Consider the following 12,228-nt stretch of genomic DNA (forward strand, 5'->3'; position numbering starts at 1 on the left):
GAGAAAAAAAATGAGGCAAGAAAAGCGAAAAAAGAAGGGAGGAGTAAAAGTCAAGACTGCTGTGTCACTTTTAAACCCCAAAACTATCTCGAAATGTTGCTTTCTGCGCATGCCCGAACTTCGCAAGCTGATGTTTTGCATCTGGATCAGAAGGCTGCCAAGTGTACGACCTGCAAACCGGTTTGTGGTAAGTTTTAGCCCTTTATAGCACGACAGTGACCAGAAAACCACTCGACTAGCTTCAAAACGCGTTTCTCGGCAAAATCTCCAGGAGCGAATGGGTTAAGGGGATGTTACACAAGATGATTTGCAACGATGATTTTGAGCACAACACAGCGTAGCAACATTGGAACGATGTTGCAACCATTCGAAACAATGTCACAACTATGTTTTAATCTCAGTGTGTTGCACTAAAAATCGTTATTGGGAATCATTTCATGTTACATCACCTTTAAAGACTTAAATTCTTGAGAGTGACCAGCATCAATTTTCTCCTAACCAAATCAATACATAATCAAGAGAAAAGGTTATGAGAATTGATAAAATGATCACCAAAAGAAAATGCTTTGATCTTTTGTCAAATTCTCTCAATGAACTCTTTAAAGAAATGTATAGTGATCTGTTTGGTGAATTTAAATCTGGATATCAGGGTGTTTAAAAAGTGTGAACATTATGTGACTGCACATTCTTACCTGCAGCAGCTGGGGTAGGATATCCATTGCTCGGAGAAGTGTGTTACCTACATTGTAGGAATAGTTATTTTAATGTGATCAGCATTTTTGAGTTGCAGAAAAATCACATGTTTGATGTATGTTTTTTAAATTCTCTTGGTCTTACAGAGAAAAAATGTCATTATTCTCACAAAGCCTAGTGAAGTTAATGTTATGTCTTCAGTAAGATGGTTATAATGTTCTTGTTCATAATTAAATGAAATCAATAAGAGTGACAGAAACTAGGAAGTTTGTTTTAGCAAAGTGTTTTTGTTTAAATTTTGTCAGTAATAAGGTAGTTTCAACCGTAAAAAAAAAGTACCTTGAAAGGCGTCAACCATACAGTGTAGGTAAGCAGTGCGTACTGCTGTAGTGGAAGTCTTGTTGGTCATTCTTTTCTGTGGAAGTATAAGCAATAATTAAGATCCATAAAATACACCCTAATATGAAAAAATAGACGTAGGATCAAATACAAACACTTTATTGAAAAACTAATTGCAGTAAAAGTCAAAAATAGAAGAAAATAGATGAATAAAATTTACTCAAAATTAAGCTAAGTGCATGTGTAATAACTCACAACTGACCTAGCACTTTTAAATACATGTAACATGTTTCAGCAACAGCATTGCATCTATGGCAGAACTTCATGACATTATCACCATTTAATACTTAACGTTTTTCCAAATCTTTGCTTTCAGACACAGAGCAGTTAATTATGAAAAACCTAATTCATCAAATTAAGAACTAATGACAAATAATAATAATAATAATAATAAAAATACAAATTATGGAAAATATAGGAATGAAAAAAAGGATGAAAAAAAAAAAAGAAATGAAAGAAAAAGGGGATCATTATACATTCCTGGGAAACTGCCCACCTACCCCTCCCTAAGACAACATTTTGCCCTAAGTGAGATGTAAGTATTAATTTTGGCTTAGGGGATGGGTAGGTGGGTAGTTTCCCAGAAATGTAAAAGTGTTCTGACAAAAGAAAAGAGGAAGACATGTCTCACCTTAAATGCATTAACCAGTACCTTGGGAACCTCGGCCGAGAAATGTGCACACCACTGACTTAACACAGACAAACCTTGGACAAGGGCTCCCTCATGAACTGAAGAAAATATACAAAAATCTATGTTCAACAATAGACAATGAAATTATATTGTATGACAGTGAAGTACCATTGGTCAAACACAAAGGAAGGAATAAGAGAAGAGATTCTTCCCATTATTTTACCCACAAAGGTTCTCAAAACCTAACATTATTGAGGGAAAGGAAATTGAAATTTGACACCCTTTTTAAGGCTTGTAACTGATTGCTGACACCTTGTCTAAGCCTGGAGACTTCTTCATAACAGAATCTTAAAGATGTTCTGCGCACAGCAACGATACAAAAAAAATGTGGTTTTGAAACACTTAAAGGGTATGGTTCCTGTGTTTACACTATTTTAAGAGAACTAAAAGAAACCCATCATCATCATAAACGTCATTGTTTTCATCATCATCATCATCATTATTACCATCACCAACAATTGGCTGAAGAGCAGTCAACTGTGAGGCATGTCCAGCTGGCTCGGTCTTGGGAAGAGTGTACAATGTCATCCATCATTATATAATAATAATTTGTAATTTCACATATGGGTAAATTATACTGTACCTTCCTGTTCCAAATATTTCACAAGCTTTTCTGCGACTAGTTGGCTAAGTTTCTGAACAGAAGAGCTTCCACTGACTGAGTGCTGCTCCAAACTTCTTAAACCTGAAATAATGCACCAAAATTGGACTGAAAATTTAACCTGCATTCAATGGCTTAAGGAATGCTTTGAATGGATCAAGGAGCCTAGAAGAAAAATAGACTAGCCTGCAGTGCAAGCATATGGTTTTTGGAGCAAGCTCTCACTTTTTTGTGTGTAATCACCACTTTGATTTTGAAGCATAGGAAGATTTTAAGAGATTAGAAAGTGCAATCAATAGGGTGGATATAATAAAAAATTGAAGATTCTAGTTTAATCAATCAACATGCTGTCATCCCCAAAACTCTATATTATTGAGTGAGACTAAGTCATGGGAGCGTGAAATGGCCATAAAATGTACAGCAAACTACAAGGATTAGATTTCATTAAACTACTTACCTTGAAGTACAGCAACTCTATCATTCCACTGGGTCAGTTTACCCTCTGAGCCTAACAAGTACAAACACAAAGGGAAAAATCAAGACATAGTATTCTATAAGAATATTACCAAAAACCAATACACCAAAATCAAAATAAACTTGAGTAGCAGACATAGAAAAGAAGCAATACTGTTCATTATGAATTGATGCACTCACCGTTGAGGACATTGAAAACAAAATTGATGAGTTCTTCCAGGGCCCCTGGATCACTGCACTGATGTGCAAGATTCTTTAAGATCAATGTCGCTTCCTGTCTGTGCAGTTCTTCTTTAGCACGTAACTGGCCTTCAGTTAAACAAACAAATATGTTTTGAATAGAATTATTGTCTAACTGAATGGCTAAACTGCCTTGCTAAAGTATGACGTAAACCTACCAATGGTGTTTTTGCATATGTCCAATGCATACTTGGATAAATCAATAGATACTGAGGAAATTAAATAAGCAACACCTAAAATGGAAAACATATGACAGTCAAAGAGTGAAATTCACTTACGATTACCCATTGAAGTCATTAATTTTTACCAGCGCACGGTCTCAATAGTTGAAAGTTTCAAACCTGTACAAAATCAGCTTTATCCCTTTAAGCCCTACAAACCCACATGTATACAAATTCTCCAGACCAATCTCAATAGATTTCCAGCTCCCTTTTGACCCGAAAAAAAAAATTTTTTTTATAAACACAGGACAAATTCCTTTATTGCTCGTTTCCTCTTCATGTGGTGTTGGCACATATAGTAATCAAGATCAGAAAACCATGAACACGTAAAGTATTTCAGAATTTTTTTTTTCTGCTGTGGGTAATCGGATCATAAAAAAGATCATGACTCGTACATAAGCCACAAACTTATTATTACTGCTGAACATTGTATGCAGTCTAGTTTTCTCACATCTGATTGGCATTTTCCACGTATTTCTTGGTGTTATGGAAACGGTTATATTGTTTTTTTTTTGTGTTTTGGTGTGGGTATTGTTCGGTGTCCTTTCAATCTTTTGTATTATGTCATTTGGTGATTATTCCCATCTACAATACCAAGAAACTACCCATTTTCCTTACAACACAATCACATTCCAGAAGTATTTCTAGTTTTCACAGTTTGCTGATTTTCCAGTTAGCTTAAATACAACACTTATCTTTCATCTCTTTCACTTTTATTCATGTAAGTCTGTTAGGTGAAGTGGGGGGAAAATGAGGAGGTGGTTCACCCCCCTGCCCCCTCCCCTTCCTTTTTCCATGCATCAGCCGCCATTCTATGCCTCATCCTCCCTTCCCATAACTCACCCTCCCTTTCCCATGCCTCAACCTCCCTTCTCATGCTTCACCCTCCCCTCCCCATACCTCACCCTCCTTTTGCATGCTTCAATCTCCCTTCCCATGCCTCACCCTCCCCTTCCCTCCCTTCCCATGCTTCACCCTCCCTTCCCATGCCTCCCCCTCCCCTTCCCATGCTTCACCCTCCCCTTCCCATGCCTCAACCTGCCTTCCCATGTCTCAACCTGCCTTCCCATGTCTCAGCCAGGCCACATGCTTTTCCTGTTTATGCAGTCATTCTTACTTTCTAAAACCACTTGTTCTTACTTTCTAAAACTACTTCAGGATTTCGTAGTAGAGCTTTCTGGACAGCTGGCAAAATCAAGCTGCTAAAATCATCATGTGTCACATGACAAAGCAAAGGACCAAAGTGTACCTGGCAACAGAATGCAAAATAATCATTAATATTAAAGGTGCCATGTCACTCAGATATTGCTGTTTTAGGTCAGTTATGTACCCACACAAAAAATACTCCAGCCTGTAGAGTTACGAATTGAAGACAATACCAGTATGAAACAAATTTCATCAGGAAGCACAAAAAATACTAAATTTTTGGTGATTTTTGCAGGTATACATGGTGGGTGTATCATTAAAACTTGAAAAGATTGGCCCAATTTTTTCAAGTTTCAATCCATGTTCACCCTTCCCAACCGTTGCAACAGGAGACAGGAAACAGGTTCAATTCTTAACCCTTTAAGCCCCAATATCAAAATACAAATTCTCCAAACTGATCTCCATACATTTCCTTTAAGAATCAGTTGAGAGAATTTAATGACAGATCAAGGCATTTTCTCTTTGGTGATCATTTGTTAATTCTCATAACTGTATCTCTTGACAATTACTGGATATTGTTAGGAGAAAATTGATGTTGGTCACTATCGGGATTTAGAGGGTTAAGTCCCTATATCCACATACAAATTCTCCAAACTGATCTCTATATATTTCCTTAAAGAATGAGTTGAGAGAATTTGATAAAAGATCAAAGCATTTTCTCTTACGTCATCATTTCATTAATTCTCACAACCTTATCTCTTGACAATCTATGTCTATCGTTATAGGAAAATTGATGTTGGTCACTATTTGGACTTAAAGGGTTAAATAACAAAACTGGACCATAAATATTTTTTGGAACTTAGCTGATGTGAAGACAATTTAAAACAATAGCAAATAGAGTGACATAACCCCTTTAATATTTTAATTCTGTATCATTGATGGGGATGGGATTTTTAGGCTTTGATATCAAACTCATAGTCAGCTAGCAACAGTTCATTTTACTCTGTTACTGAATATGATCACCTCTTTCTTAACAGACACCTTTAAAACATGGACACCTTCCTAAAACAGAGACCAAGGATTCTAATATAACTGCTCCCACTAAATAAATAGTCAGTGGTCAGTTACAGCTGTAATAGAAGGCCACTGACAGCTATAATAAAAGGTTGACTGTACAACTGTTCTTTGCACATTGCACACTAATGCCAGTATTGCATTGTAGATTTAGACACACTGCTCATACACATAATCATAACACTTAATTTATTAAAATATTATTCTCATAACATGTCTCTCACCAGAACATGATTGGGAGGTCTTGTCTTGCTATTAATCACAGCCTTAATATACATGTCAAGGAATGGTTTCTGTAAATTGAAGTTAAGGAGCAAACACTATTAGATATTCATCATCATCATAATCACAGATGATGTGAAGAGAAAATTCAACAAGAAGCATTTTTTCATGATTCTCACCTTTCTAATTTTTTTATGAACAACAATGATTATTCATTAGCAAATAATATAAATTAATTTAATGTCTAGTTCATTTCTTTCTTTCTTTCTTCTTTTCACTCAATCAGTCAGTAAATCATTATTCAGTTTGAGAGTTATTAATTAATTCAGATAATTATTCATTACTGGAAATACATCAATTAATTCCCTTGAACAATCATTCTTTCTTTCCTTTTTTAATTTATTCCTTTATTCAAAAAAAATATATAATTATATTATCTCACAAATAAAAAATAATAAATTAAACAGATTACATTATATTAACTGATTGTACTATCAACATTATTTTATACTGACCTTAAATTTACTTATTGTTTCACTGTCTTTATTTTTTGTGCAAAAATTAAAGAGGTATCCAGTCAAACAACCCAGCTCCTGAAAATAAAGAAAAAGCTATAAACTGAATATCCTTGATCCAGTACTCCCACAACTGACCTGTTCACCAATTATTTGACACAGTCGAGCGTTGGTCTCCTCACAAGCAGCCCAAGCTCAATTTAGCATACAATAGGTGATTATATATAAACATACAGTAACAACAAGTTTGAGGTGTTGTGTTACAAACTCCTACAAGGGAAGGATTGTATGGGCTCACAAACATGTACGAGGTGTTGTGTTACAGCAGTGGGATTGAAGATCATGAAGGTTTGTATGGCATCAAAACTTAAACTCTGGGGATGTTACATATAAATCACTGAGATCTACAAAAATGGGGCTAAAATGTGAATAAAAGATGAGGAATACAACATTGAAAGAAGGTACATGTAAGTTAACTTTAATTCAAATATTTATATTATTTTTCTTTTTAAAATTAAATCAGTTGAAACTTCTAAAGCCACTTTTATCTGCACAATATGGTATTTGCATGAAAGATCAAGGGATCGACTTGCATTGACATATCTGGGGATTCTTAGAAATCTGAGAAAGCTGTCATACACTGTAGATGAAGATAAGGCAACTTATTCATGTTAAGAGAAAACAAAAAGACTAAGGCAACTATTCAGCCAGAATAATAGCAGGGCAATTCCCAACTCCAGAAAATACGAGGGGAATGGGTACAAGCTTTAAGTGCAATGATTTCTGGGATTGTTTGGGTGGACAAGTGTTACTTATGATTGGTCGATGGTATTCAAGGCAACCAATAACCAATTATAAGTAACGCTTGTCCATCCAAACAATCCCAGAACTCGTTGCACTGCAAGCTTATACCCAATCTCCCTTTAGTTTCTGGAGTGGGGAATTCACAGAAGTTCTGTACCTGAGAAGCTGGCATATTGCTGATAGCTTCAGCATACTTGGATGTTATTCCTGGAACCTGCAATTGTGAAAAAGGAAAGAAATTCCAAGACACTTTTATACACCAAAAACATAGCAGGAGGTGTGAAACAAAAATAACCATTAATTATTAGCAACTACAAGAAAACCCATCATGACACTCAGATCAAGCCATCAAATTAAATCAATTTTCTCTTGACCCCATTAGATGAAAATCGCTTGGTAGGAAGGCAGATTGTGGGAACAGTGTTACTGTACGAGCAAAGCTGCTTCCACATGCAGCCAGAACAAGTTATTCTTTAACCCATGCTATGAAGATGCAGCAAATACAAGGCCTGCAAAGCCAGTATTCCACAGGTTGATGTATTTAACCGTAGAATTACTTACGTAAATATCTATCTCCTCATTTTCTTATGGCTTGATGGTATGCAAGAACAAGGCTAGAACCCATTTATCACCAGTGGCCTCGTCCCCAGTCACTTGTGAACACTTTTTTGGGGGACATTTAATGAAAGTGGGGGCAAAAGGAGTGGTTACTCCCCACTTGCCTCTGCACTTGTTCCCATCATTCCCCACTCGCACTTCTCAATTGTCTCCACCCACGGTAAGTCTGTACCCCCACTAACTCACTGGAAAGCCCATGGAGAAGGCATCATACATCATACCCTTTCTTCAGGTCACTGAGCTGATAAAATATCAATAGACACAAATCAACAGTGTGAACTATACCTCCCTCCAAACTTTGTGTAACTTTTTCCTGGCAGATGCACAGACAGGAGCTGTCCCAGCAGACAGAACGCCATGGAGTACCAGACACTGTACTGCAACCAGCCTATTCCATTGTGCATCATTACACAAGTCGGTGTTGCTATAAACATGTCGAACTAGCACACAAGACCAGCACAGAGGTACCAAGTTTGATCCACTGGTCACATAACTGAAGGTAAATCCACACAAAATGTCAATACAATAATTTATTCCAGGAGAAAATAAGAATTATTATAGTTTTTTTAATAACTCAAGGGACTGTAAAAGATATTGTAAGAAGTAGAATTATTCCTCAGGCCCCGGTTGTTCAAATGTTGGATAGCGTTATCCACTGGATAGATCACTATCCAGTGGACAAGTATTTATGAAAACAATTGCGTTATCCACTGGATAGATTATTATCTAGTGGATAGTGCTATCCAACAGTTGAACTGGAAGGGGCAAAGGAGAAAGGTGGCATGGGGGTGACAAAGAAAGAAGAGAGGGGAAAGTGGCCAGCACAGAGTGAGAATAAGGAAAGGTGATATGGAGAGGTAAGGGGGAATCATGAAGGGGATAGGGGAAAGGTGTCATTAGAAAGAAAAGAGGCAGGTGTCATCAAGACAGTGAAGTTGGAGGGTGTATAGACGATTTAAGGAGAGAAGGGGTGCCCTTCATTTACTTGAGAAAATCCCAATTGAAAAAGTGTGGTGGGTCCTTTCCAACAGGGTCAAACTTTATCGACAAGACTCTCAACCAGGTGGTTTGTGCAAATGGTGAGCATACAATGAATCATGGAGAGGGAAAGACAAGGTGTCATGGAGAAGAAAGAGAGAAGTTGTCATAAAGAGGGTAGGAGGAAGGTATCATGGAGAGGAAAGGGGCATGTGTTATGAGAGAAGAGGCAGAGGGTGTCCTGAAGAGAGAAGGAGGAAGGTGTTGTAGAGATCGAAGGAAGGATGAAATTAAAGCGGTCATGAATATGTGGTGGAGAGGTAAGGAGAGGTAAAGGAGAGACTTCAACACAGGGATTATGCTTTCTTACAAATCATAATTTAGTAATATGGATTTCTCCGTGTTCCCATCCTGTTAAGAATTAGGTGCTGGAGTCGGGGCTAATACAAATCACCACCCAATGAGATGATTATTGGTCAATTGCTAGTACAATAAAAATATCACTTCTGCAGTCTGTTACTGAATCACATGTATAGGTTAAAATCAATCATAACAGATTCTTACCTATGTGGGGAAGAAGTAAGTTGTTTTTCTACATCAGAGAATGATAGGCAAAAATACTTCACAGCACTTGTACCTGTTTCAATAGTAAACAGTACATTCAGGGTGCAAAGAAAATCATTTTTACAGCTTGCCATTCGGGCAAGCTGAAGCTAGCATTTACTAGCCCAGACGTCATTTCAACTAGCCCCAAAAGCTTTTCGTCGAGCAAAATTGATTTCACACTTCTTCTGTTATTCAAATTCCTCAAAGAACATCACTTAGCCGTCGGGCAAGTTAAAAACAGAATTCACTAGCCCGATAGCAAAATCCACTAGCCCTAGGCTATCGGACACTACTTTCTTTGCACGCTGACATTAAATTCTTTAAATCTATTTTACAATATAGCTCCATCAATACAGCCACTAATGGGCCATGAGAATTTGGCTGTATACAGGGGGACATCCCTGTATATCCCACTGTAACAAGGGACCAAATTAGCAGCATAGGGTCATATATACATTTAGTAGCTGCTTTCTTTTCTTGTTTGGATTGTAAGGGTCCTATTACATAGTTGAATATAGAAAGAAACTGTTTATTTTTGAAGAAAACAATATGAAATTTCACAGACTTCAAATAATTTAAAAGAAATCTTGAGCAAGACAAATATTGTGATACAAATAAATGAATGGTGAACAGCCTTTAAACCTTCTTCTGCAAATGTAGACATCCTCATTGTAATCCTCAATATTGTTTTACAAGAGTTTTTCCTTTCTTTCTTGTGTGCCCTTAAAAGGCAAATTTTGTTGGAGTGGCTGTGTTAACGAAGTCAATTTATAAAGTCAATTTATAAAGGAATACACATGGTGGATTTCAGAATGTAGATGCTGATCACACTTATGGAGTTTCCCCGAAGAAAATGTATGACTGTTTTGTTGGAACAAATCAAAGTGGACATAGCATGGAGTTGACAGTATAAATAAAGAGGCCATATGGTGGGTTCCTGTTGGATACAGTGGAACCTCAATATAACGACCTCTACATGTATATAACAAACTATTTTCTTGACCCCAGTAACAGTAATATATATGAAATAACCTCGATATTACGAAACCTCGTTATAGCAAACTGATTTTGTCAGTCCCTTGGCCTTGAAGTTGTTATATCGAGGTGCCAGAGTATCTGGCTTTAAAGGGGCTGTGTCACAGCAGTCCAGTTCATTTTGTTTTATTTTGCCAATTACTCGCCCTCAATCGCTATGAAACTTAAAGTAAGCAAAGAAATTACATGTAAATGACAAAATCAGAGATCCGAGACAAACAAATATGTCTCCTGAGCATTATTTTTGAAGTTGCAAGTAGCAGGGATCAACTTTGAAAAACTGTTAGGCTGAACAGTTTTCAAAAACCCTAATTTCAATCCGTTTCAATCTTTTTCAGTTTTGCCCATCCGTGGCATCTGTTGTTTCTGTTATGTTATTTTAACCTTCCTTTAAAGTTTTAAGCAGTTATTTTTATGTTTCTCTTAATTTAACAGGCATTTTGTAATTTCCTAATTTGGCTGAATTTCGTGACACAGCTCCTTTAATGCCATGAAAAGTAGAGAGTGTTCAAGAAATTCATTTGTAAGATATTACCATGTTTCTCCGCAAGCAATCTAAGAACCTCTTCAACTGCTTTTCTTGATTGGTTATCTCTGGAAAAGATCAACAAAAATCTCAGAGACAGCTTTGTAGAGTACATTGCTCACTATGATAATCATGGCAAAATTAAAGATTTTCTGGAAGTGGATTGCTAATTTGGAGGCAATAAAATTCATTTTCCAAATTGAAAGCAGCTCTACAAAGAGGCATTATCTTTCTGACTCCAGTCAGAAGTTTGCTCCACTCAACTAAAATGGTTATCTTTTCAAAAGTGAGAAGAGGTATTCTCATTCTCTCAAATGTCAAATACAGGATTTTAGCCTTAGGTCTTCACCCCCCCCCCCCCCCCCCCCCTTCAACCTTCTGCCATTGCATCAGAGGTGGATTCACAAAGTCCTACTAAATCAAGTTACACCTAAAAGTACTGTCCTGTAACAAGAGTCTGTTATTGAGAAACAATATTAAGATAAACCTAATTACAGCAGGCTTTATGGACTCACTCCTAGGGCTTGGTAAGAAGTAGGAGTTAAGTTACTACTGGTTATGTATACCTAGGGGTCAATTTAATAAAACTTTTATACTTGTAATTTACAAGTGTAGCTATTGTTTAAGAGCCTAAAAACAACAGCTACACTTGTAAATTACACTTGTAAAAGTGTTATTAAATTGACTCCTGCATGGAGATGGCATTCCCTGGGACATAGCTTTAATGGAAGCCATATGGAGATTTTTTTGGAAAATGTCATAGACATGTTATGCCTAAGGTATAATTAAGGTTTTCCCCTCATCCATTAGTGGTCATTAACCACATTCCTTACTGGCAGTCAAAGACTAACCAGTTATTGAAACAACAAGAATATCAATTACCTGTAACAGTGCAAAGTCAAGTAAATCAGTTTGATCACTGCTTTCACTCCAGCCTCAGAAAAATCTACAAAATAGAAGAAATTAACACTATGTCTTGCCTCAAAAATCCTATTCACCTAGCCACCTCTACATAATATTTTGCTCCTCTTCTATATCAGATCAAGACTAAAATTGGACTAATTTCAGGGATGTAGATAGTAGCCGGGAGCCGGGGAAAATACCGGACTCTCAACGTATTTTTTCTGGCTGATAAAAATTGCAACTGTTTTCTTCTCATATCACATGCCTATCAAATGCCATTTCCCGTCTGTTATAAATTTAAGCTACATCCCTGGTCACTTAAGACTAGTAAAGGCTCCAGTTGTTCAAACATTGGATAGCAATATCCACCCGATAAATCACTATCCAGTGCATAAGTGTTGGGGAAACCAATAACAATTATTATTGCACTATCCACTGGATAGTATTATCCACCTTTTGAACAACTGGTGCCAGTAGTAGGT

General features: G+C 36.8%; 1 protein-coding gene across 1 annotated transcript in view; it reads right to left on the reverse strand.

The window, feature by feature from the left end:
- LOC140952474 (stalled ribosome sensor GCN1-like) overlaps positions 1 to 12,228 on the reverse strand; it is a 57,175-nt gene that overhangs the window by 44,261 nt on the left and 686 nt on the right. The window contains exons 3-17 of the mRNA XM_073401900.1: positions 11,726 to 11,789; positions 10,853 to 10,911; positions 9,241 to 9,313; positions 7,984 to 8,191; positions 7,238 to 7,294; positions 6,277 to 6,354; positions 5,764 to 5,832; positions 4,460 to 4,568; positions 3,257 to 3,331; positions 3,039 to 3,167; positions 2,842 to 2,892; positions 2,367 to 2,468; positions 1,724 to 1,821; positions 1,033 to 1,108; positions 693 to 739 (exon numbers count right to left, since the gene is read on the reverse strand). Coding sequence (XP_073258001.1) covers positions 693 to 739; positions 1,033 to 1,108; positions 1,724 to 1,821; positions 2,367 to 2,468; positions 2,842 to 2,892; positions 3,039 to 3,167; positions 3,257 to 3,331; positions 4,460 to 4,568; positions 5,764 to 5,832; positions 6,277 to 6,354; positions 7,238 to 7,294; positions 7,984 to 8,191; positions 9,241 to 9,313; positions 10,853 to 10,911; positions 11,726 to 11,789 — 1,295 coding nt within the window. The remainder of the gene's footprint in view (positions 1 to 692; positions 740 to 1,032; positions 1,109 to 1,723; positions 1,822 to 2,366; positions 2,469 to 2,841; positions 2,893 to 3,038; positions 3,168 to 3,256; positions 3,332 to 4,459; positions 4,569 to 5,763; positions 5,833 to 6,276; positions 6,355 to 7,237; positions 7,295 to 7,983; positions 8,192 to 9,240; positions 9,314 to 10,852; positions 10,912 to 11,725; positions 11,790 to 12,228) is intronic.

Source organism: Porites lutea, chromosome 11, assembly GCF_958299795.1.
Source record: "Porites lutea chromosome 11, jaPorLute2.1, whole genome shotgun sequence".
NCBI classification, from domain to species: domain Eukaryota; kingdom Metazoa; phylum Cnidaria; class Anthozoa; order Scleractinia; family Poritidae; genus Porites; species Porites lutea.